The 26,934-nt window shown below is 40.0% G+C and overlaps 1 protein-coding gene across 1 annotated transcript in view; it reads right to left on the bottom strand.

Moving 5' to 3' along the window:
- The window catches only part of brinp3a.1 (bone morphogenetic protein/retinoic acid inducible neural-specific 3a, tandem duplicate 1), a gene marked incomplete at its 3' end in the record, with an annotated part of 54,291 nt that overhangs the window by 2,072 nt on the left and 25,285 nt on the right, over nt 1-26,934 (bottom strand). The window contains exons 5-7 of the mRNA XM_083888537.1: nt 14,920-15,025; nt 14,220-14,456; nt 7,013-7,235 (exon numbers count right to left, since the gene is read on the bottom strand). Of these exons, the coding sequence (XP_083744663.1) occupies nt 7,013-7,235; nt 14,220-14,456; nt 14,920-15,025 (566 nt within the window). The remainder of the gene's footprint in view (nt 1-7,012; nt 7,236-14,219; nt 14,457-14,919; nt 15,026-26,934) is intronic.

Raw genomic sequence — 26,934 nt, 5'->3', positions numbered from 1 at the left:
TTTCAGCATTGTGATCATTGTGCGACCAACCCTCCACCGCCTCAACCCTTCCCGATCATCTTAAGCCACATGCGTACCACGACATTTAACCACAAGCTGCGTCCAGATTACTCTTCCCAGAAGATAAGAAACAACAGTGTTGAAAAAAAAACTTAAGGCTGTCTTTCATCAGATCGACCAATATTGAACATGAAAGTAAGAGTGTGTTTCCTTTACAGTTGATAATGGAGTTGTGGCCAATAAGAAGCATACAGAAAATTAATGGAGGTGAAGGTTTCTAAAGGTCTCAGGTCTTTGGAGCATTTTTTTTTTAAATTGAAAATGGATCAGTGTGGATGTAGCCTTCATTAAATTAGGCTTTAATTGAATTAAAGCAGCGCATGAAAGCCATATAGACCATCTGCAGTCACGCTCCAATCACAGATATACTCTCGCACCAAGGCAGTCCATTTAAAGACTCCTCCTTTGCTCATTTCTTGACACACCAGTGTTGCCTCTCACCGTTGCTGCTGGCAAAGCTTTGATGCCACCACCCCAGCCTCCACCTTTTTTTTTTAAATTCAGGCTCTAAAGAAAATATGATTCAATGTTTTGCTTGGGCTCATTGTTGTACAGGGGTTTTCTGCATTGTGCACAATTGTCCAGAGAGCACTCTCGGGTTTAATTATGACAAATGTTCCTGACTGAATTGTCCAACCACAACATTGAGACATCCCTGCCTCACTACCAAAAGATATGCTGCATTTTAACCTTATATAGGGATTGCATACTTCCTGCCAAGGTCAAAGATTATATTGTGATTTAATTATTTAAATCCACTTTGATTAATGCTAGTAGCACTTTTTTTCCCCAATTAATAGTAGTTTTTTTTGTCTCGAAATCTCGAGCACGTACAAAAACACACGCAATCCCAAAACGTCTTCCTTGTCAAACACACATTGCACCAGCTTGCTGAAAGGCATACATAATTAAATGGAAAATCTCCAATACTTTTTTCAGTATGAAGCTGATAAAGAAAACATATATTCATGGCCTTTAAACATGGTGTAACATCATAAATATTTGCCACAGAGAAAATCCGATTTTGAAAACATTGGAGTCTGTGTTTCCAAATCACGATTCAACCCAGAACAATCGTTTGCAGTCGATGACGAGGACTCCACAATCAGCAATTGTGAAACATTTTTTTTCTTTATTCCAAGACACAAACTCTAATCATAAATCAATATTCCCCAACATTCCTCTTTGTTTAGACAGGAGCAGATGGACCTGATGACAAGAATATAATGTCATAAATCAGCCTTTCGCTTTCTTTGTTGCACATCTGTCACATTTCTGAATCCATTTTTTGTTTTTCTGGCAGAGCTAGAAATTGCGTTATTACGGCTGTGTGCTACTGCTAAATTAATTTAGGAGAAACAATGGAGCATGTGAAACTAATTTACATTCAAAAACACATTTTCAAAGTCCAATCAGTTGTTTGACTAAATAATAACTGGGCTGCATAACACGTGTGGCATTGGGAATTTCTTTAATCGTGAATATTAGATCAACGTCATTGAAAAGTCAAAGACAAGTTTCACTCCAAAAGCTTCACAAAGCGGCTTCAGAGGATCATCTGTGACACTTATTCCAGCATTTCAAAAAATAAGAGGCCGCCTCAGTGCATCCTCTGGAGACACGTATCCCACTTTCTACGCAGGAACAAACACTGTAGTTTGGCACACTTCTCATCATGTGACACACTAATGAATGTTAAATGCACGCCTTTGTACAAAACTTTATGTGAAACAATGATGACGAAGACGTGTAACTTCGTCAAACTTGATACCTGAATAAATAATATATGTTTGAGTAAGCCTGCAAGCAGTCTGGTATTGTCAGATCTAATAGAATTCAGTCATATTTAATTTTTTTTTGTTTTATTCAGCATTGTAAAGCATAAGGCTCTAAATTGACAGTTTCATCCCAATTGTACGTTATATTGATTCTTCAGACGACGATACAATATTTGCTGACATCACAAAATCTGCCATAATACAATTGAGGAACCTGGCATCTATGTGAAACAATATTATATGCCCATTTTACACAATTACATCCATAGCAACTGACAAAATGCAACTGAATAGAGTTTGACATTTGTATCTCTCGTTCCTTTCCTTTAACTCAATTTAAATAAGAGAAATCAATTCCTCAAAAAACAAGAACACATCGACAGTGTGGACGCATGAATCGCTGTTTATGGATTCACTTTTGCATTGACACTTTTTTTTATAATTTCAACACGGACAAACACATCTTCAAAAGGTAACTGAAACAACAACAGTCGGATGAGCTTAGCTCGTACAGTGGGGCTGAAGCTTAAGAATATTTTAATTAGCAACTAATGTTTTTCTCAATTATTTATTTAGATGTCCTCAAACTCAAAAGGACAGTGTCCTCACTTTTTCCTCACTAAAAAACAAAGGATATTTATAGTTTCCTGTCTCAGAGGAGCAAAGAAACAAGAATGCACTATGAAGAAGCCGATACATCAATATTTAGCAGTTCATTTAGAAAATGATTCATTACTTGGAAGACTAAGATCCTTGCGCAGGGAGCCTCGGGCCATTCCCCTCCAGACACCAGCGACATACAACTCTGTTGTCAAGTTCTTTCCGTACCTGGAAAGCTATTTTTCCGGCGGTTGCACTGTGCAGAAAGACATTTCTGCAACAGGATTCTCCCAACGCTGCACACGCAGCATTTGGGAGGCTCACCAAACGTGTCTTCCTAAACCACGACCTCAATCTCCATACCAAAACCATGGTGTTCTGAGCCATCGTTCTTTCCACCTTCCCTTCCGGCTCTGATGTGTGGGTTCTGTATAGATGTGAAAGCTTTCCAACAGCAGAAACTCTGTGCGATCCTGAGGATCAAATGGCAAGACCTCGTCTCCAATGAATGTGTCCTCCTGGGAGCAAATCTCCCAAGCATCGAGACCACGATGGTACGAAACCGTCTCCACTGGATAGGACGCATGAGAAGAATATCGACAACCAGACTCCCATGTCAGTTTATGCATCTGTCTCTTATTGAAAAATCATGACGTCGAGGCCACAAAACAGGAGGATACGTTCGAGTTAACACACATAATGAGAAGGAAAAAAAAGGGTGTGTATTCAAAACTGTGGCAGATTTCCTTTTCCCCGCCAGCAGTGCATTTTTATTCCCTTCAGTGTTTCCAGTTTAGCAGCAGCTGTTCAAATGCTCGGTAGTAACGAAAAAAAAAAAAAAACAAGAGCAGCAAAAGACGTCTTCTCAAATCACCAAATGGCAAAAAAAGAAAAAAAAGGATAAATGCATGAAGAAAATGTGTTGCTCTGAGAGTCATCAGTTAGAGTCAGCTGTGCGTATCTCATCTCCACAGTGAGAGAGAGAAAGGGGAAGCGGTCCCCACCATCATCAAGTGCATTTTGTCAGCAGGATATGCAAACTGTCATGGCGACACAGTGTGAAGTACAGGCCGGAATAAAGCCGGGTGTTCACGCTGCAATCTGCTCATAGTCTGTCAGCACGTCTCACACAAGTCACTGCCACACAACAACAACTTTCTCCTTCTGCCACGGATTCAATTTTCACTTACGGATAAAACTTTTTTTTCTATTTCCCCTCAGAAAATGCACTCCATTTTTTTTTTTTTACCCTTTAAAAGCGTTATTTATTTACTTTGGGAGCACATCAGTACAGCTCCATCACTACTCTGACACCTCTTGTATCCTCAGGCAGTGCAGCTAAAAACCTAAAAAAGTCCTTATCTCCAAAGTATGTGCTACAAAGTTACAAAAGAAACCCCAAAATGGATTTCTGAGTGTCAAGACATTTTTCCATTTGGCTTGTCCTCGTCTGACAAAGACTGTACGGATGCAGTAAATGAATAATGGACACAAAGATGCATCCAGATGAATATTCTCTTTTTTTAAAAAACTTAACAAATTCTCCCTGATCTAGGTCATTACATACAAACACATTATTGAAATGCATCTTGTAAGAGAGGAATTCACTGTTCTTTTTTAGTGGAGAAAGTGAGAAAACATGTTCATATCAATGAAAAAAAAAAAGTTACATAATGATATGAAAATGTTTCATGTGAATAGGAAGGAAATGGAATAAATTAGATTTCAGTCATGTTCTAAATACTCTTGCTTTGAACCCTGATAAATATGCGACCCACCAGACTCTCTCTCAGATCCATTAAGAGCACCAGGTTATTTCACAGCAGGATTTTAAAATATCCAGTTTAAGTATTTACTTTCATCACACTGGCTATATCTCATTACTGTGTTTACTGCTCTCCCTATATTATCCTCCATATCCCCCCCCCCCCCCCCCCAGGCATACTGTTTCAGTTTAAGTGCCCGGGAAACAGATTCAGTGCCTGCAGTGGCTGCATGTGTCGATGTGCCTTGTTTTACACTATAAAGACATTTTCCCATCTAGTTTTTTTTTTGTCAGTAACGTTCAATTAATTTGCATTTCTCCTGAGTGCTTTGAGGCAGCATCAGAATATTACAGTCAACTATCTATTTCATGTGATTTTTCTTTTTTCAACAGAGCAAAATACAGCTAAAGGTTACTGCTTGTGATTCCACAAAATCAATGCAGAGGATCGAACAAGACATTCCATTCAAACAGTAATTAAATCATCTTTTACATCATCATTTAATTGCTTATGAAAAAAAATGTCACATCTTTATAGAGAAGTCTTGTTTCCCTGTAAGGCTCTCTAATTTACCACCCGATTTAACTAGGTCTTTATTGTATATAATATACAGTATATACAGCACTTTTCACCAAAGTGCTGTATATAAAATAATAATTACAAGGGGTTATTTTTAAAGCCTTGTTACATTTTGCCAATTAATATTTGTCATCACACTCTTAATTGCCTGAGTTTAATAGAGCTGGTTTAATTGTTTTCATAGTTTTACTGTTGTACTTTATAGGGCTGGTTACTGAGCCAGTTTAAAAATAAAATATATTACGCTACACTATAACGCTACACCGTGCTGCACACTGGAAGTAATTTGTTTTATGTCGAGACAGACGGAGGCAACAACGGCGACGTTGCACGATTAAAGTGAGACGTCCACAAACAGGTGGAGTGAAAACAGAAGCAAAGGGTTTTTTAGAAGTGAATTCTACCGTTTGAAAGCATCCTCCGCAGGTCAGGTCTTGACAGAACTGCAGCTTTAAATAGTCCAACAGTCCAACGTCATCTCCTCGTGTATGGAAAGTCACCTTGGGAGATTTTAGCTAAACATTTCAGCCGATTATATTGGCCTTCATAATGACCATTACTGTCACCTTCCATCAAACTGCAGTGCACTAAAGCTGCTCTGAGGCATCGTGGTAAAAATAAGAGGTTGCCGCTTCTCTTTCGTCTTGTTATTTTTTTTTGTCGTTGTTCAACCTCAGCTGGATCAAAATCAAGTCGCTAATGTTTGCCCACAGAGCGACTTCTGGCTGTACTTGAACTTATCATACTGGCTAATGCTGCTTCTTAGCCCGCGATTCTCCGAGGAAAGTCATCTGGAGTCGGAAGACTCTGCACATGAAGGCCGTTACACTCCAGACTGGTTCCCTCGGTGGCGGAGCGAGATAAAAATGCTACCAGAGCGGTATACTTTATACCCAAGTATGAACTAAAGTATCAACTACTCTCATAACAGCTAGCACTTACTGTGTCCTTTAAGTGCTTTTACTCCATCTCCCACACTTTTTTTGTCTTATTACCAACACAAAGTAGATAATGTTTTGGCGGCATTTAGGAATTTGAGGGCAGCACAACTCAAAAATTAAAGATTTTGTTGAAATTTTCCTGAGCATGTAGCCTATGGCAAACAGTAGAAACTGGACGAAAGATGTTAACCCTGCACCACATTCGCGAGAGCTTGCACTCTCTAGTTGAACAGATGTAACGGTAAGGCCTTATGACGAGCTATCACACGCTACTGAAGCTTTACGGTTGTCTCTCAGTTCCAAGTAACTTTAGATAAAAGTCTCTGCCAAACTAGTGAATGTAAATTTAAATGTAGCTCGGCTAAATAAACTCTGTAATGTGTTTTTTTTTTCCCTCTCACTGTCTGTCAATAGACATTTCTGTAGATTTCACACCTGCTTTTCCTGCTATGATAAATTAAGTGCAACAGTTCATTCAATTAAATTTCCGTTTGCTTCCATAATAAATATTTGAAACGAATGTTGCATAACATGTCAAACTTAAACATATCCACTGTAGAACGAGCTAAAAAACATTCCTTAAAGCCGGGAAATCGTCATGGTTTTCAGGTTACCAATGCACTGTGTATGGTCTGATGAGATTTTTGTGGGTGACCGATGAAAGAATACTTTGCTGTTTCGATGGCCGGGCATGGTATTTCCGTATTTAATTAACAGGAAGTGAAGGCAGTGGGCATGTGGGTGGCGGGGAAGTGTCACTGTAGCTAAAAATCACACTCCACTACAGGATGAATCGTTCTTACCTGAAATAGTTTCTAAAATAGGCCTTGGCTGCATCAGCTTTGCAGAGATAATCACATTTCATACCAGAGTGTGAATACTATAAAATTGTAAAGACCAAAAAATAGAAGGGAGGAGGAATTTCTTTTTCTTTTGTCTATATATGGTTTCTTCACAGACTGGTTAAAATCTCCCAAACCTCGGCATATTCCTTGAAAACACTGCGAACTTTAATTTCACAGGCGGGTGGCTTTGATTTTCTGGATGCAAAGGAGGACTCGGACTGGGAGTACAGCCAAGTCATCAGGTGTGACGCTATAGCTCACGTCAGTGTGACCTCAGGTGAATAGCAAAAGCACTTGATACATATATTGTGTGTATTATTAGCATAATGCCAATTTCAGGGTGGATAACAAAGTCTTACACGCTGATGGTGCACGCACACATACGCACACTTCCGCACCCATGTCAACAGAAAGGTCAGCAGGAATATGTATCAGCTCCTCACCTCTCCCTTAGCATAATAATTTTGGGCTGAGTTCGACATCTCTTGCTGAGGGTGAAGAGCTTGTTGACGATGCGCCGCGCTTTGCTCAGGAGCTGCTGCGTGTTGAGCTCCAGCTGCTTGTAGCGCTGGTGCACGCCCGGCTCCGTCGTCCAGAAGTACTGGATGGCGGACGTGTTCAGAGCGTAGAAAGTGGGCAGCTTTCGAACAAAGCTCTGGAACTCATCTGTGAGGCAGACAGAGATGGAAGATGAGAAGTGGACAACGTAATTATTTTCCCACTACTACCATGAACAGATCCTACACATGAATCTGTGGGAAACAAGACATAAAAGAGATCCTTCTAATTCAACCAGTAATGTTTGAGCAGACTATGGTTGATCCTAGTCTGCTTTGATACTATGCTCCAAATGTATTGGTTCTCTTTATCACTTAAAATATATTTTATTCTAAGGTTTCATGGGGTGACAGCGATGTCTCTCTCTTGGCATGAAAAAGAGATCTTTGATGTCAGCGGGACTAAGGCAGTTCAATAAAGGTTATTAGCTCTTTATTTATTCAATTATAGTTTTATTCAGTTGAGTCCCATCGAGGCTGCTATTTTGCAATTTAAGTGACAGATTTAGTGATAATGTCCGTATTTTAGGTTTTAAGTTAAGTTTCAGCAGGCAGCTGTTTAGAGGTTATCCAAAATAAACCTCCAACACGCTCCTCACGTCTCACACAGCTCATCATGGATATTTGCCGTCTCCACCGGAAGGCCAAAAATATTAGCTGTTGCCCCCAGAGGCTAATTAGTCATCCAACAATAACAGACAGCCTCCAAGATTGAGGTCAATCTACTATCTTTGTTCCCTCCTTACAAATATATTTATCAGAGGAGATGCTGTTTGATGCAGAGACATAGATAAACGGTTGCTGTACGCCTTTTTTTGTTGTTGTCATTAAAGAACCGCAAAGGAGCTTTTCCAAGGTTAATACTGCAGGTCTGTCTGTGAGGAAACAGGGCGGACAAGGAGCAAATAGGATAATATCTGTCCTGTGTCCTCAGAGCTGCTGTCTGCTGCACACACGAGGCACAGTAAACAGATTACACTTCCAAGACCTTCAATAACAATGCCATCATCATCATAATCATGATTGGTAGAATGGGAAATCGATGCATGTGCGCCGCTGATGAGAAAATGGCCGCGCGACTGTTTGCAATTAGTGAATGTTATCGTGATAACACAGCATCTGATTAGAAAAGCAATTATGTGTCAATGGTTTCCCAGGTGATTATGCAATGTGTATTACACATTCCTGTTAAATTAATAAGTTGATTAAACAGCTTGTAATAAAATATATTAGAGGCTATTTGGAGGTCTTTTCCATGACCTACATTTTTTACATTCAGCCGTGGAGACATGGTGCAGCTTCTGTGTTTGCCCATGTTAAATAAAGAGCATTGCCTTTTTGACATAATCATTCCATATAAATCAGACAAGGAGTTAAAATGTGTTTGATCTTGTGAAAAAAAAATAAAACATATATGTACTGTAGCCTGTGATTTTTTATCATTCCCCCTCAAGTCCAGCATCTTTCCTGACTTAATATATGCACAGGCTTGTTGGTTCCTTCACGAGGAAACAACAAGCTTGTGTCAAGTCGTTTTACACAAGTCAAACTGGGAGAAAAAAATAGCATATTTTTAGCAACATGATACGCGTGGGATTATCTCCAAAATAAAGTGCAGTGCACAGGCGAGTCAATGAAGGAACAGTGCAGCAGCCAGGCTTACTGATGTATTTTTAACCGTTCTTTAGACGGCAATGAATCTTGGCAGCACCGTGGATTAAGAAACAAACAGACGATGACTATGGATATGATCAGTTTACTTTAGTTTAGTATGGGATTTATTTATAGTCACTGTCACTATTTGAGTTTTTACTTTGTTGACTAAAGTGGCACACATAGATTCCTTTGTTTTAATTGATAGAATGAAAAAAAATAAAGGATTTTTAATCGTACAAGAAAATAAGTAGCTATTCCAGACCCATTGGTTTTCTAAGAAGAAGCACTGGATCTGACCAAATGTTAGTGTGTATGTGGAATTACCGGGTTATAAGTAGATCGTAAAACACTTTTATACCAAAGTCAAATCCTGCTGCAACTTTGATAGGTCGAGGCTTGCGTATCTTCAAATGTCTACACCCTGATCTACTGTAAATCATTGTTTTTTTTTTAATGTGATTAAGCTAAAAGAGTTTCACTAATCAAGCTCAGTTATGCTTAGTAAATGATGGGCAATAATTGCTTTAAACCTCCCTTCTTCTGCCCTATTTAGCCAGAGCTCCACTGTAAAAACAGAAGACAAAACAACAACTTAACTTCCTTTTTCTCAAAGGTACAAACTGCGAGTTGGTGCCGAACTAGACCATTATTTTATCACCAGGAAACGATATCTCATCCCTGGACACCCACTCTCTACCCACCATTATTATCTTGTCAGCGGCTGAATCCAGGAGGGTATAACAGCATTTCCCATTTTTATGATTTTAAAAATAGAAAGCCTGGTCAGATTTGGAGGAGCACGAGCACAGACACTGTGGAAGCATTATTAGAAAATGAGATTTGAGGGGGTCTGAGCATTATTTGGATAAAATGCTGAATCGTGACTGTCATGATCAAATCGTTGGATTAATTTCCACGTTCTAATTATTCTACAAAACTCCAATATATGTCATCTTGAATCATTGCCTAATCCACAAATGAATGCATACACTCACAGACCACTGTATTATTTCAGCTGCTGAAGTTAAAACCGAGCATCAAAATGGAGAAGAAAGGAAAAATGACATGGTTGTTGGTACCGTATTTCAGAGAATGCCGATCTACAGGGATTTTCACACAACCATCTCTTGGGTGTACAGAGAATGGTTTGAAAAAGATCTAGTGAGTGACACCTCTGTTGGTGAAAACATCTTGGGATTTGAGGAGAATGGCCTGACTGATTTGAAATGACAGAAAAGCAACAGTTACGAATCACTCAAAAAAAAAAAAAAGGGTATGCAGAAACTGAGTGCACAACATATCAAACTTTAAAGCAGGTGCTTACTACAGTAGCAGAAGAAATTTGGACTTACAGTACATCACTGAAAATAAACTGTGTATTAAGCCAGCTCCACACTAGAGGATAAGTGACCAGATTTTGGTTCCCGATCAGGCCCTTTCCACAGTATTGGGTAACCTTTGGGTTATAGGCTGATTTGAACAGATTATCTGGCCAAATTGGCATCCCAACACTCCCCAGCCTGGTGGACGGTAGAGAAAGTGGACAAACTTGTGGACGTATGGGAACAGTTCATTGTGTCTGTCCACGTTTTAAAATCAAGTCAGATTTGAAAATCCTCCAGTGTGGTTGAAGTTATTAAAGTCTATCAAGAATGAAGTTACTGACCCAACAGCAGAATTGGCGTTATTTCTAAACTCAAAGTTAATCCTGTCCAGAGTCATTAAACCCAATTAAACAATCACAGTCATGATTACTCATCTCCCCCACTGTCTGTGTTAAGGTGTTCTCTATTAAATCAAATACACAAGTGGATCTCCGGGGGTCTCCGGAGAACTTACTTTCCCACCCATTATTTAATTCAACACTGCAGTTTGCACCTCTCATGGCATCTTGCTGCTTAAGTTATTGCCAGCTGTGCGCTAATCAAGTTGTCCTTAGTACTGAAGCATGTAGCAGGTATAATAACAATCTCCACTGGCAAATAGCACAAAGAACAGCTTATGGTGGGGCTGGACATGGCTGAAACAGCTTGACGCTCTCTGAGCCTGAGGATTCCTTAATGACAGCAGGACAGGCGCTGAGTGGAGAGAAGTACTAAAATGTGCTGGTGGTCAATATGTGCCTCAAAGTGTGTTTAATAAGCATGAGTGGGGTTTGAATTGTATCATCTATGGATTAGAGGTGGGCAATATATTTCATCTCAAATAAGCTTGTGATTGTTCATTTAAAGATATGCAAATTGACACAAGGTATCCGCGGGGTCTTAAAAAGTCTTAAATCCAATAATTTGAATTTAAGGCCTTAAAATGTCTAAAAGTCTTAAATACAATTTTGAAAGGTCTTAAAAATCTATTATCGTGACTTTTATTTAAAACGTGCATAAACTTCAGTCTCGCTTTGAAATGTTTCGATTTTTGAGGATGCCGATAACATAACTACAACACGGAACTAAAGTCGAGCATTGCTAGCTAGTGTGATGTGCACGCGCCGCTTAGCATAGCAGCGGAGAAAACTTAACCAAAGCCCACAGCTAAGCCGAACTGCTTGCATAAGTTCAAGGATTTGTGGCTCCAATTTTCCTTTATGTCTTGTATACTTTTTTGGCAGTATGGATGTGAAATGGGTCTTAAATTGTATTCATTATGGTCTTAAAAAAGTCTTAAAAAGTCTTAAATTTGTCTTGTTGAAACCTGCAGAGACCCTGTGACATTACTAGGTATTTAAATGCTACACAGGTTAAGGGTGTGGTTCTGCTAATATGGTGAAAACATGGAGACACTAGCCCCTGCAAGTTTTTTTTTTCTTGTTTAAATTCCTCTACACAATTTACCTTTTTAATCATATTTCAGTGTTTCTAGACTAGAGTTCAATTATAAGTCTTTAGATTTTTTAATTGAATGCTAAAATGTAATGTCTATTGATATGATCTGTAAGCAACAATTAAGGACCTAAACCATTATAACAGAATTTTAAAGGATACTGACAATCTATTGTTATCATCAGAATGTTACATATTGCTTTTTTTGCCCAAAGCAATCACCACTATGGGATTTGTTTATCAATCCCAGTTTTTAGTGATTCCACTAAAAACGGGTCAAACATTTGATATAAGTGTGGGGGGAAAAAAAAGCCCAACAGAGCAGATGTTTGTGACGATTGGTCAGTCACAGTACAACATGTACCTGGCTTTTCTGGTAACACACATTACATTATTACAGGCCAATTCTGTCCCTTTAAGAAGGCTTGTAAGTAGTTAGATGTGGAATTATGGTATTCAATTCTACTTACTTCCAATTCTCCATTCCAATTCTTATGTTTATCAGAGGAAAATCATATCAAAAAACTATGCAAACTTCAAAAAACCTTCTTCTAATTCTTTGCTCGTGTTTCCACTGTGAGCACAATGCCTCGCTGATGGCTGTTTACCTGTTTCTCCCACATTACCCCCGCTGACATCAATTTAGGTCAGCTAATAAAAAATGGCTCAACAGAAGCTGCGGCAGAGCGGTGATAAAGTGTTTTAATGGCAGCTAACATCGCAGGCAGCTACCAGACGACAGCAGCCACAGTTTTGTCTGTCCTCTTGTGTTGGAGAAAATACCATCATCTGACTGGATCTCAACCGCTGACCCAGTCACATTAGAGTAAATACCGGTCTTTCATTTTCTGGACACTGAGATTGTGCACGGTGCAATTCCTCTGTATAGACGGGCTCAAATAGCAGGAAGAGGCAGCTGTCTGCAAGCAAAAGAAGAGGACCGGTGGCCCTGACAATGCACACTGATAGATGACAGATGTTAAGTGAGACTTTGCTATGGCATTTCTACAGAGTCAGCTATGCTTTTACTATCTCCGGCTGCTTTTAGGCCACAGAGGGAAAATGCTTCAAATCAATGCACACGGCTGCTTTATGGCAATATTGGATTTACGGGTCTTTTCCATCAGTGCCACTGGCTTTTAAGTGCTGTAATTTGTCAGACCTTTAATTTAGCAAATTGTTCGACAAAACATTGAGTGTTTGGACATTCTCTCAAGTGAATTTGCAGAGATTTTATGGTATCACGGCGTAACCACGACGTTGTAAAATGACACGACAGGTTTCTTCCAGCCATATTGTTTCACCCTTAAGCTGTTTTTAGAAATGAACTCTGGAAAATGTCCAGAGAGTTAAGCAAATTGTCTGAGTGCGGCCCCCGTTGGTATTAACATTCATCGTCGGTGATGTATTCGCGTGTAGATCTTGCTAAGTACTGGTCTGAACTGCTTCCAATCTATCCTGAATGCATACTAATATCCCGTAACAAAAACCACAGTCAGAGGTGGTTTGAGGACATTACTAAATGAGCATGAATACAATCCGTCTTCTACAGCTTCACCGTCTTTCACTTTTTTTTAGTAATCAGCACTCAAATATTGATTTATTAGTATCTTCTTTCATTTTACAGCAGTGCAAGTATTACTGTGACTCTTTCCTGTGTCTCTCTCACACACACACACAAACACATTGACAATCAACACATCTATTTGTTGAAACCATATTGTTCTTCCAAACATACATCACGTCAATGTGTATTTGCATACAGGGCGGGTTAGGGTTGTGGGGGGGGGGGGGGGGAAGCCAGATCCAATTTCACGTGGTCACAGGAGACTCACCAGGATGTCGGATGTAAACTCAACATGGGATTGAACGGACATTAAGGGTTACAGACTTTGATTTTCTGTACGGTTCGGTTCCTGAAATAAATAGCCTAATAATTATTATTTACTCATTACGGACCAATTTGCAAACATTAGTCAATGTCTCCACTAATAAACCTAATGCTCTTCCTGCTGTTTTCACCCATGCGATGGCGGCGTTGCTTGCAAATCAATCAAATTGCTTCTAATTTTAATGTTGTTTTCCCTCTTGAACCGAGTAGGTGCCGTTTTTGAATGTAAAATAAAGACAAACAGTGATCTATTCTCTATTTTTTAAATGGCCTATGGACAGACACAGCAGAAAATAGGGCTACGGTGTAATTCTAACACTGAGTTTGATTAGTTGCTGCAAAGGGAGACACCATATCATTATGGGGTTGAAAGAATGTGCACTTAATGAGATGCCTTAACATTTTGTTCTCTATTTAAGAAGTTACTTCACCACCAACCTTCACACTGGGACTTTTAGGAAGATCCATCAAAACTATGTAATTTCAGTTAATAGGAAATAGATGCTCTTCTCTCTTGTTTGTGTTCAATTTTGCTTCACAGCTGCTCCTCTGTGTAATGACGAATTCCCATTACATGGATTGGAGGTAATTGTCCCTTGTTTTTACGGCCTCTCCGTCCTTTTTTTATTCTTTGCTCATCGACTTTTCTAAAAAACAGGGTTCAATTTGTTGCCCGATTGCAGTCGTCAAATTTGTGCAAAAGTGAAAAAAATAAATAAATACTGACCTGACTCCTCAAAGTCTTGGTTGGCCAAATTCCAGGAATCTCGTATTTGCAGTAAACTGGTTTCCATAGCCCTCAGATTCACCTCGGGGCAATTACACTGTGGGTAGTCCACGGCACACTGGCACCAGCAGTCATTGTCCCGGCACACAAACTGGCCCTCCTCATTACAGCCGATATAGCTTAGAGCTGCCTGCACGAACCTGGCCCTCAGATACTCTGGCAGCACGGCCTGCAGACCTGAGGCAAGGACATGGACATGGAAATGCAGCATAAATGAGTGAAGGGGAAACTGTAAGCACTTTGAGTTTCTACAGAAAATGTGTTTAGATGTGCTGCTGCATGCTGGATCTGTAAATTGCTGAAGGGCGACACTCATTCGCTCTGCTTCTTTTTTTTTTTTTGCCTCGCTTGACATATGCTTGGTGTCACATGCAGTATGCTGAGATTCACTTAAAGTTTTTACAGCGCACAAGTTCTGCTGCTTTTTGTTCTGAGTGATTACTGCCGCAAATTCACTTCAGAACTCTGCGAGCATGCATGCAGCAAAAGAAAAAAAACAAAAAAAAGGGGGGGGGGGCGAAAGAGTGATTGAAGCTAAATTCGTTCTGACACTCTAATGTTGCAGTTATAAGCTTGCCAGAGAACAGACAGTGTGACAATTTCATCAGAAATTGGGGGAGTTCAATTATGGATGGCCAACCTTGCAAATGAATCTTGTTTTCAGGGCTCTGAACCAAAACAGAGCTGACAGAGTCGAGGTTGTCATAGTTACTGCATCCGAGAGGGCCCGTCCTTGTTTCGGTCACCTTAAGGGAGAAAAACAGAAGCACATAACAATAATCCACACTGAGAAGGAACACCACTAATGTCATTAAATATACAAAAAAGTGCAGATAAATGAAAAAAAAATAAAGTGGGGGAAAAAAAGAGCAAACATCACACAGAATAAGATTAACAACATCCTTCCTGTTTTGCGATGTGCTCTCCTGAGAAACAAAAATATATTACGCATTATTTAGACTTCTCTGTTGTGCAAATCATATTTAGGATAATGACTCTGTGAGCCAGTGGCTTGGAAATTGAGTTGCGATAAGGATCCCCGGAGTAAAGCATAACGAGTAAGTTGTGGTGTCATCTGTCAAATCCATCTCCACATTGTGTTTACCCATTACAATGCCCACTGACACACACAACATGCAAAAATCCGTTGCGACGCCAGCGTACGCGCGTCTTATTCAGTTATAAACGCACCTAAGGATTTGTGTAATTGCGTGATGCAAAATTGTACACGAGGTATGCAATATTCTAACAGAACTACACAGGCGGAAATTTGATTAGAGGACTGGCAACAAAATCAACCTGAAATTGTGGGCCTTTTTCTTCTTTTTAATAAAGCGTGGAAGAGTGTTTCTATTTTACTCAAACTGTTTCTCCTTAACTCAATCTTTCATTTTAATTCCATGCATACATTTGCCCTGTCTAAACCCTGTGCCTACACTTCACACACAATGGTACTCTGAACTCCTCTGCCTCTACTAGCACTGATGAGTGACATCGCTTGAGGCAATTTCAGATTTTTCACAGCCCCCCGTCCCCCCAGAGCTCCAAAGGTCTTTATACCACAAAAGGCTTTACACTTCTTTTCTTAGAGATGCAGTAATAATCCCCCCGTAAACCTGTAAAAATGGAGCTCCCCATAACTAAACCAAACACTTGCTTTGATCAATATTCACTTCTCATGGTTCTTTCGATTTAATGTCTCACCACCTTGCAACACATTTAAACTGCTTTTTTATTGATACGGTGTTTCTGAAACTACAGAGCAATGCAATCTATTACTTATGCTCTCTTGTTTTTTTTACTATGCTAGATGCTCTATTAAACTCCACATACATGTGCGAACATCAGCATCAGTGTCATACCCCACCCTCGAGTGGTCCAGTGGGGGGGCGCAGCACACCATCACTGACCTAAATCATCCTCAGAAAACAGCAATGAATGGTGACAGATCTTAATTTTAATGAGTTTGTTAAAAACAATTCTTACAGTAGCCTCTTTCGTAAATAGTCTCTGTACATACTCTACATGGTGCCTTGCTAGTCTTGATGACCATTTATAAAGCTGGATTTTCCATCACTGTGCTCTGAAAATGGACGAAACGGAGCTATACCACTGGAAATCGTGGAGACAGTATAGAGTCAGTAAGCAAAACTACAACGGGGGATTTAAAACTTGTCACTAGAGCTCGTTGGAGTATCCCTAGAGCCAGAAAAGTAGCTATCCCCAAGCATGTCGTGGTATCGTCATCTTTCGCTCTCATTGGCAACACCATGAGTAATGTTAGGCAATAATGGGATGACTCGCATTAAGGCTGAATCCCAAATCCACCCCTAATGGAGGGGTGTCTCAATTCTTAGGGGAACATTCTTACCTCTAGCACCCTCAACTCTGTATTGAGGGCCAAGGGGAACAACGACAAAGGGGTAGGGGAAGGGGTGGAATTGGGATTCAGCCATAGTGGTCTTACATTCCACCAATGCCTGATCCGATCGAGTACAATAAAATAACCTCTTCAATGGTCACATCAATGCTTTGTTGATGCCTGAAACTTGGTGCTGCCCTCTTGAGGAAGTACGCAGGCCAGTGATGGAGATAACGTTTGAGTATGAGTTTGAATGAACCTTAAAAGTGCTTTACACTACACTGTGCTTTTCTGTCAGACCCAGTCTTACGCTACTATATTAGCCGCCAGGACCACTTTAGGTTTAAGGGGGTGAAGCGACACATCACAGCGGCGAGAATCAAACCTCCAACCTTCCATTGACTTTGACAATACAGTGAGGGGCTTCACATAATACTGGAACGTGTGATGGGAATGTTGTCGATCGTTGTTGACATTCCATGAGTGTAATACACTCCGATGCGACGGGTGTTTGAAATGAATGTTGAATTCTTCCAAGTGTCTTATTTGTTTACGCCGCTTGCATTGTCACGCCAATGGACACTTGACGTGCTTTACTCACTGAAAAAATTGTTTTCCTCCGTGGACAATAAAGTTCCCATTCTATACTAAATGGATTTGGTTGGTTTGAAGGTGTTATAGACAAAGTCGGGGGACTTTCAGACTAAAATCGCAGGAGCAGCAGGCCTCACACTAGAAGCCTCTCTCTCTTCCAATGCTGCCACAGGAGCTTTTAAGCTCACGTGCCAGGTGCATCCCTTTGAGGATTGAACATGTCACACCCTGTGAAGCTACCTGCTCAGTCCTCTGTGTGCTGTAGACAACTGAGAAAAATGGACAAGGAGAATACAAGTGTCGCCATGAACAGCCAAAACGTAAGGGATGTGTTTTTAATCCAGTTGCACACAGCACAAAGTGCAAACATGCATGTGTGCTGCACACAAACAGCCAAACAAATGTTTTTTTTGTCCTTCACCTGGGGTGAAATTGAAAACACAATTATAGCGGGACAGCGGCATCCATATGTGAGATTTTTTTTCCCCCCAATCAAGCCACCTTTTTTCCCGCTCTCCTGTAGTTTTTCAAATGTTGGACAATTTAATGACGGAGAATGAGCACAGCGAAAGGCAGTTTTCACTCTCAGCGATGTCTGTGTGGGAGGGGTAACGTTTCCGTGAGAAAATAATTGACACTCCAACAAGTCAGAGACTGAGGGTTGGAGGAGTGCAGCTTGAGGAGAGAACACATTTGGTTTGCTTGAGTTTTTCTTGTCCCGGGAGAACTCTTGTACAAATCTAGGAAATGGTTCACTGACATCTATTGAGGTGCCAAACAAATTGGCAGAATGTGTTGGTGCAGCTCAAAGAGAGGGTCATTTTCAAGGCTGTGTGAAGAAGATTTGGCCTCCGTTTTTTTCATCCTCATGCCACGTGTCATTATGGAATTCCTGTGTATCAGACAATCTGCCACAGAACAGCTATGTGTACATAATTAGCAGTGAGACGTGACTGACGGATGACGGCTCTGTTTCACAGACGGCATTGGAGACGCGATCTGCTCAGTCATGAGCGTCCAATTTGAGTCTAATTCGTTGTAAATGACTGAGGACTGTAGTTGTCAAAAATATTTGACATTAATCAATACTGAACATTGATACCAACAGTGACCTCTTATGTAGTGTTATAATACCATGTTATTTAACAGGATAACACAATTATCTGAGCCTAAAAGTGTTGGGTATCTCTTAAAATTCCAAAATTGAAGCCGAGAGAAACAAGAAAAACAGTGGCAATCTGCAATATCAACTCAAGTTGATCTTTTTGTTTTATTCTAATTTTATACTACTCTATTAAGTAGAGAAATGGTATCAAGTACTTAATCAGGGTTTCAACAAGTCAAATTTAAGACTTTTTTAAGACCATAATGAATACAATTTCAAATTTCAAATCCGTACTGGCAAAAAAAGTACAAACGACATGAGGGAAAATTGGAGCCACAAATCGTTGAACTGGCAATTTGGCTTAGCTGCAGGCTTTCATTAAGTTTTCTCCGCTGCTATAGTAAGCTATGCTATGCTAGCTGCTACACTAGCTAGTGGTGCTCAATAAATTCTCACTGGGCAGCACAGGTGGCCTAAGTGAGACTGAAGTTTATGCATGTTTTAAATAAAACTAACGTTAATAGATTTTTAAGACCTTTCAAAATTGTATTTAAAGGGACAATGTGTAGTATTTATGGGTTTATATCACCCAAAATCCACTTTTTTATACATATTATGTGCTCCTGCATTGTCTAGTCGCTGTATAATAGTTTTTGTTTCATTTTCGTAGTGTTTCAAAAAGTCATGTAAAATAACATGGTCACGGGCCGCGGTTGCATTGCCACTGTTAGCAGCGAGATGCCATGTTTCTACCGGAGCCTGTAAGGACAAACGCGAGAGAACAAATCAAGCGTCGCTTTACTTGTAGCGGAAGTCCCGCCTCCACTCTCTCCGCTTCGTTTGCTACGGCCGCGGTAGCTCGCCCTCTCCCTCGCCTCACGAACCTCATCTGCTGACACGGAGAAAGACGACGAGGACGACATTTGACCAGCGCTCAGGGAAGGGAGGGGGTGAGCAGAGCAGCAGTTCTTTGTTGTAAATTTCAGCCTCTCCTCTAGATGGCACTATAAACTACTTACTTCACCTTTAAGACCTTTTATGAGATTTTAGGAGAATTTAAGACATTTTAAGGCCTTAAATTCAAATTATTGGATTTAAGACTTTTTTAGACTTTTTAAGACCCCACGGACACTCTGTTATTATTATCCTGGGTATGAGCACCATGTTTGAAATCCCAGTATCGCGACATACTAATCAGGAAAAGGCTACCGTTGCCCGTTGCCTCGTGGCAAAATGAGGGAAAAACCAAGTTCGACTGAACGCCTTTTGTGGTTTGCGTACTCGCTTCATGTCTGCGTAGGTTTTCTCCGGAGAGCCCTGGCTTCCTCCCACAGTCCACAGACATGTGAAGTACCTGGAGGTGTGGAAAAAAAATGGTGTAAACGGTTGTTTGTCTCTGCACACTTGCTCTGTGATAGACTGGCAATCTGTTCGGGTTGTACTCAAAGTATGACACAAGGACAGCTTGGCCCATGTAAGAGCGGGAGAGGAAAAATCGGTTTTCCCTTCCTTTATTTCCTCAGCTCACATTTGGGAATATTTGAGAAAAAATATTTGTGTCAAAAAGTTGCAGAGAGGCTGGTGCTAATATAAATAAATTACAACATGGCTTAATGACAGCAAGTCTGACAGACTGTGGAGGACAAGATAATATTTCTTGTACAGCATCTGTTGCTTGATTGGACTTATTTATGGGGGGAAATTAAGTGAACGCATCCTCTCCTTGTTTTTCAATCACGACTCCAACTGTGTGCCGGAGAGACGTGGCTTCGGTGGGACAACTGAAGCTTTTGAAGCTGCTCAGGCAGATGATAAACAGCTTCACTCCACCGCAATGTGTGTGTGTGTGTGTGTGTGTGTGCTTCTATTACCAGTTGGGGCGATCTATTAAAAGACACACCCTGTTTTTTTTTTCTGCTGGCGTGCCTCCACAAGCACTTTCTGTATTTACATTTATTCTAAATGAAAATCTGATTCAATGTGTGGGTTGACTGAATACAATAACACAGAGTAAAGCGCAAAAGTCAGCATTTTTTTTATGGTGACTGCATACATTTTCTGAAGCTATATCGGGGCTATGGAGCAACTCTACTGCCGAGATTGGTGAATTAAATTAACTGGAGGAAAAAGGGGTTTCAATACACATCAATTCATTTTTCTTTTGTTTACGTTGAATATGTTGATCATCTTGCTAAACCTAGCTGTAGAGTCTTTTTTAAAACACACAAACAATTCTGGATAGAGAAAGAAATAACAAAGAAAAGTGGATATTTTCACTCCCTGTTCACTTGAATGACCCGGTGGTGAAATTGTGATTTTGAAACGTTAATGTGCTTTGGAAAAGTAATTTGGTTTGTGCTTCAAACTGAGACGTTCCACGGCAGTGTTTTGCGAATGCCTCCTTTATTATATTGAGCCAATGATGCTCAAGTGAATATACAAAACTATGCACATGAAGCAGCATGATGAAAAATGTCAGTGTACTTGAAGCTGGTTTGAAGAGTCAAAAAAGGAAAAAAAAATTAATGTAGTCAGTTAATTAGATTTTTAATAACTGTAAGTTGTTATGTGATTGAACTAAATTGGTAACTCATAAATTAGTGAATGCTTTTCTTAAACATTTTCTTATTTTACTTCAAAGGCATCATATCAGTTTATTCTCAGATTTTAGGGAGGAAAAAGTTGAATTGTAACATCTCTAACTCATTATTGAGTTTCTATGGCTGATTTCATGCAAACAGAGATTATCTTCATTCAACATTTTTAGAAACTTCCAGGATCTATAATATTTGACTGATTATAAAAAAAACAAAAACTTCAGTTTCTCTGAGTTCCAGATTTTAATAATCCCCCAGATGGTGGTTTATTAAAAATCTGTGACACAGAGTCTGTGCTGCAGCACCAGCGATTGCATAAATATGAGCTGTTCACGAAGAAAATTCATGCCCTGTGTGGATATTTGACTCTCTCCGGATCGGAAAAGTCCGCTAAATTTAGCAGATCAGAGACGACTGCGTCATGATAAGGACGTAGTGACATTACAGCAGATATATGTCTGACAAATAAGAGGGACTTTGAAAAGCCTGATATAGAGCACACATATATATATATATACAGGCTGCACTGGCAAAGATAAAGTGCCATCCTGAAAGGACATCCATCTCCTCCTTCTCTGTTAGTCTCAAATTATTGCCAAACACCATGACGGTGTCTCCTTTTAATATTTTTCCCAAAGGTTCAATAAAAGTAAGCACATCCCTTTGCTAGATTAATGACAGAAACAGTGGTTTCCAGCCCCCGGAGGAAGAGGAAGAGTTTTGCCGCTGTGGGCTGAAATATTCGTTCTTTTTGACGTGTACTTTTTTTTGACGACTCCAAGGTCAGTGCGGAAACAAAGCACAAAGAGTAAAAGCTGGGAGCCTTGTTATGTGCTATGCACTTCATTTTGGTCTCCAACCCCCCAAAAAAATACTCGGTAACCGCAGAGCCTGTGTTTGTCATCCGGAAAAAAAAAAGACTTGGTGGACTGTGAGGGGCAAAGAGAGTGAATTACTGACTTCCATTCTCTTCTAATATTGATGCGTTAACACAATTAATTAAAATCTGAGGAGCCTCCACAGGGAGCTGCAGATTAATCCCTAACATGGACAGATGTCTAACTTAAAGGGGAAAAAAATGGACCAAATGCAAATCCAAAGATGACTTTTCTATGCATAGCAATGAGACCATCTGCAAAAAAAAAAAAAAAGAAGAACCCAATGGAGCAGAGCATGTGTGCACAGTCAGACTGCACTATTAGAAATCGACCCCAAAAAGAAAAGTCCTTTGCGTTCCCCTTTTTGATTTCATTACTCTCAGCACCTCATGGGGCTTTTTCTTTCTTTTCTTCACTAAAAGCGAGGAAAACACACTTAAAATGCAAAATGTAAATGACAACGGATCAGTCGGTGGGGGAATTATTAATGTGCCATAATTGAGTACAAGATAATTGTGCTGACTGTGTTGGAATAACTAACAGCTGCATTTAATGGAACATTTAATTGCACTTAAAGGCTTTTTTCTAGAATAAGCAGTTTTTGGTGCTTACACATGCTGTGGATGTGACTTGTTTATCTTATCGTTATGAATTTCACTTTGCCCTACAGGCACAGATTCTGGTGTCTCCGTACTGTCTAATTGCTCCCTTAGAATGTGTTAATCCTCAAAGTATTCCTTGTGCAACTTGTGCAATCTTTTTTAACTAAAGACTGACTGATATTACTGCAGTTACGCATAGTTATTAAACGGTAAATAAAAAACAAAATGACCACACGGAGTCTTTAATACGTCAGTTTTATAAATGGCCTTTTGGTGCAAGAGCATGTTTAACAGTTTGTTGAATTACAGTGTAGTTGCAATCACTTCATTTTGTAAGGACGGTGGTATCTCGGCATGAAAAAGAAACACGTAATCAAATAAACGAGGATTCATTAAAAGAAATAATTTGTGTTAGCTTATTAAAAGTTAACAACTTTTATAATTTGCAGAGAAATCTCACAGACCAAAGCCGAGTGTATTAGGTTTTTTTGTTTTTTTGTTTTGCCCTTAAACACAGACACACACACACACATATATTCAACACGTTGACCCATCTGCAAGATAAAAATCACTGACGGAAAAACGAAAAATTAGTTTTTCCAACCTCACCGCATGGTACGCACCCTGTAGCCTCCTTAATTAGAGCGAGATTAAATAAGTTGTATTTAATCATTTATTCATTCATTTATTTACATATGTATTTATTGTGTTCATTTATTTGGGGAAATTGCAAAGAAACATCTGCCAGCTCAGGTTCACTGGCTGCATCGACAGGAGCGGCGCTTGTCAGGTGCCGCCAGCAAACCAACCGGAAACAAACAACGAACAAACAAACAAAAAAAAAAAAAAACAGCTTTATGCATACACAAATGATTCTGACTAAAAAGGGCATAAAGTAACAGATTTTACCAAAGGAAACTACTGTGGTAAAGAACTGCTGCCATCATCTCGAGAGAGAGAAAGAACGCAGTTGTTGTATATTTTCTCTCTCCTTTCCTTTTCAGTTATGCAAATATTGCGTTTGACGCAATAACCACCACGGCCCTGTGATGTATACTCGTGAGCTACAAAGCAAACAATGCTCATCTATATTTATGAGATCCCTATACATATACATACACTGTATACCGCAGCTTATCTGCTATTTTATTGTAATTTAAAAAAAAAAAATACATAATTTCTTCGTACAAGCATGTGGAACTCTAACTCTACTGCTCACACTGCAGCGTTTGTACTGGTTTGATTAAGATGTGGTCACTGCCACTGCCATATACATCAATGATATCATTACCATCGAGCCATTCACTGAGCCCTTGTGCCCCCATACGGATGCATCTCCTTTGCCACCATTCATTTAACGTCCTTCTTCCACTATAGTCTGTGTATTCAAGCTGCAAGCAAATACTCCCCAGTGAGCCCTGAAGGCATCTTTTTTTTTTTCCACATCATACACTTTGTCCGTGGAAATAGCGCTGCCTGCTGCCAGACATGTTGTTCATGGGAGAAGAAAAAAACAAAACAAAACACTGCTGCTTGGAAAAGTTCCACTGTGTGACAACAACACACAGCAGCGCCCGCGTGCACGCACATTCACGGTGGCTTAGGACGTGTCGTTTTTTAACTTTTACAGCCGCGGAGAGCCTGAGCCATCATAACTGGCTGCACAGCTGCCTCTGTTTTACAGCTGTTTGGTCTAGAGTTGTCACGGGAGACTATTACGTACATGCGCGCACACTCGGATGCACTTAATTTGATAAATCACAACATGAAATGTGCTGAAATGTTACAGTCATACAATAAACTCAAACTTTGGACTTAGCAGGGAGTCTCATAATATACTGTAAATACACATCTAGGCTTCTTCAAGAGCTACATTTATGAATAATAAATTGAATAAAAGGACCATGATAAAAGGAAATTATGCTGCAAATAGACTGTTAAAACACCCGCGCTATCTAAAATCAGATTATGCCTTCCACCGTGTACTGATTGATGATAGCCTGTGTGTTCTCGGTGTGTGGCCTCAGCAGGGCAACGTGGCGCTTCGCATGTTACTACCGTCGTCATCGTACCACCACTGCAGATGGTTGTGAGGCGCATCCATTATTTAAAAAAGAACGTAAGGTCTTTAATGGTATTAGAAGCCTGGGAAGGCGGGGGGAGTGTTTTACTGATGAAGATTCATCACTGCTGTGAATCCCTCATATGAATAATTCCACCAAAACGGCATAAAATGTCACTTAGTGAGCTGGTGTTGTCAGATATTTGAGCAACAATGGACTTTAAATGGGTGCACTTTCGACTGCCTGGGCAAGAAGCAGAAGAAGAAGAAGAAGAAGAAAAAACCAGGACGGCATTAATGTTTCATGAAAATCATCGCTCATTTCAAAATCGCCTTATTTGCCACACCTTCAAGAATAGTCGTCGGCTTAATCACCGCCGTGCAGCGTGTGTGCAAATCCACATTTGCATCAGGGATGCATTTCCGCCTGTTTATTCAGTCTTTGAGGATTTCAGTGCGTGTTTTAAGACCACTTTGTTGCACTGGCTTACACTCTAATGTCAAGCGGGGAGGGATAAGCTCATAAAGTATAAGCAAGAAAAAAAAGAGGGGAGAAATAGCATCAGAATGAGATTATTGTGTGCCCTGAAAGAAAACAAAAAAAAAAAGATGCCACTCAAAGCCACAGGGGAACCGAGGGACCCTTTGGAAGAAGAAAGTGGAATTTAATACTTTATATACTGTTATACAGTATTTACTCTGTTCCTTTATAGGATAATAAGCTGTATTATTCGCAGAGAGTATACCAGCCACTTGAAAGTGGACCAAGTGAGGAAATGCGATTCCATAGAGTGTCGATGCTCTTCCGGGCTTCGCTTCTTTTAACCAGCTGCAGATTAAAGATAAAAAAAAAAAAAAAGACGTAGCTGCGGGAGGTGAACTTTCTTTCAAACGGCAACATCGGCAGTCTGCGGCTGCACGAATAATCGTGAGATAATCAAACTGCAATTATGTGCAATATCCAAATCAAAAGACACAGATTATTTGAATAAGATATATATACACTACCAGTCAAAGGTTTTGGCTCACTTAGAAACTTCCTTATTATAGAAGGAAAAAAACTTTTTTCAATGAATTTAACATTAAATGAATCAGAAATACACTCACTACACATTGCTAACGTGGTAAACGACTACTCTAGCTGCAAACGTTTGGTTTTTAGTGGAATATATGCATGTTCTAATGGTACATTGTGTTTGCTAATCTCGTTAAAAAGCTATTGGATGATTAGAAAAGCCTTGAAAACCCTTGTGCAATTATGTCAGCACAGCTGAAAACAGTTTTGCTGGTCCTTTGACGAAAGCAAAGTTTGAAGGGCAAAATTATTATTCAGAATAAAAATCATTATTTCTAATCTTGTCAATGTCGTGACTATATTTTCTATTAATTTTGCAACTCTTTTGATGAATAAAAGTGTGACTTTTAACGGAAAATACAAAAAAAATGTGTATAGGTGACCCCAAACTTTTGACCGGTAGTGTATGTACATCATCTTTTGTCTGTGAAATACTGCAGTGCAGCAAAAACCTTCTCTTCAGACGAGGAAAATATGTTCTGTTTGATGACAGATAATTTTTGTCAAAATCAGCAAAATCAAGATTTGGATTTTGTCCAATTGTACCAATTTCCAATCACAGCGCAATCATAACACGTGTCAAATACTCCGGTTGGATAGCAGCGTCATTGATTCATGCCTGCGTATCTACCAAACAACCAGGCTTCTTTGATTACAGCATATCAAGCAATAGAACGTGTGTGTAGCTTATGTAAAAGCGCTGAAAAACAGAGAATCGTCATCATTTCATTCTGAATGATGATGAAGAGTCTAAGGCTTGACTGCCTGTAACCCACAGCAGCCATTATCTGAGCTTAATTTTGTTTTTTTCTGCTTTCCCAGTAAATCAAGTGCGATGCTGCGTGACTGACTGACTGAACACTCAGGGCTCAAACAGGCAAAGTGGGTCAAACATTCCTGATTACTTCTCCTCCCTGTCAATGATATTCTCCTCCCCGAACTTTAGCTTAATGAATCTTCAATGTGGCAGAGCCTTGGCTGCAAATCAAAAGGTAAGTACACATATTTGACGCAGCGTTCTCGGTCTGCTGTGCCTTCTGTGCCCCCGCGGTCCTGGGGCTAAGAAAAGGGCTGCTTGAGAACGTCCGTCCTGTCCCTCATCTCCGCCGCTCAGCCCCCCCATCGACGTAGCAGAAGGTGTTTGAAAAACGACCTCGCAAAAGCAAATTACTGAAATGAAAGAGCTGATTCATCGTGCTCTGTAACAGAGGATCTGTCCCCCCCCCCCCCACCCTCCCCACACACACTATCTCGTTTTTTTCCCCGTCTTTGATTATTTTCCACTGCTAATGTGCGCAGACCTACAGGTCTCCAGGCCAGACGTTTTAAATGTGTTATCTCTTTAAAGCAGGGAACCAGACTTTGTTTTGGCATCCATCT

This window comes from Microchirus variegatus, assembly GCF_963457635.1.
Source record: "Microchirus variegatus genome assembly, chromosome: 4".
NCBI classification, from domain to species: Eukaryota; Metazoa; Chordata; class Actinopteri; order Pleuronectiformes; family Soleidae; genus Microchirus; species Microchirus variegatus.
Note: the sequence above shows the minus strand (reverse complement) of the source record. Positions and strands in the feature narration are given on the sequence as shown.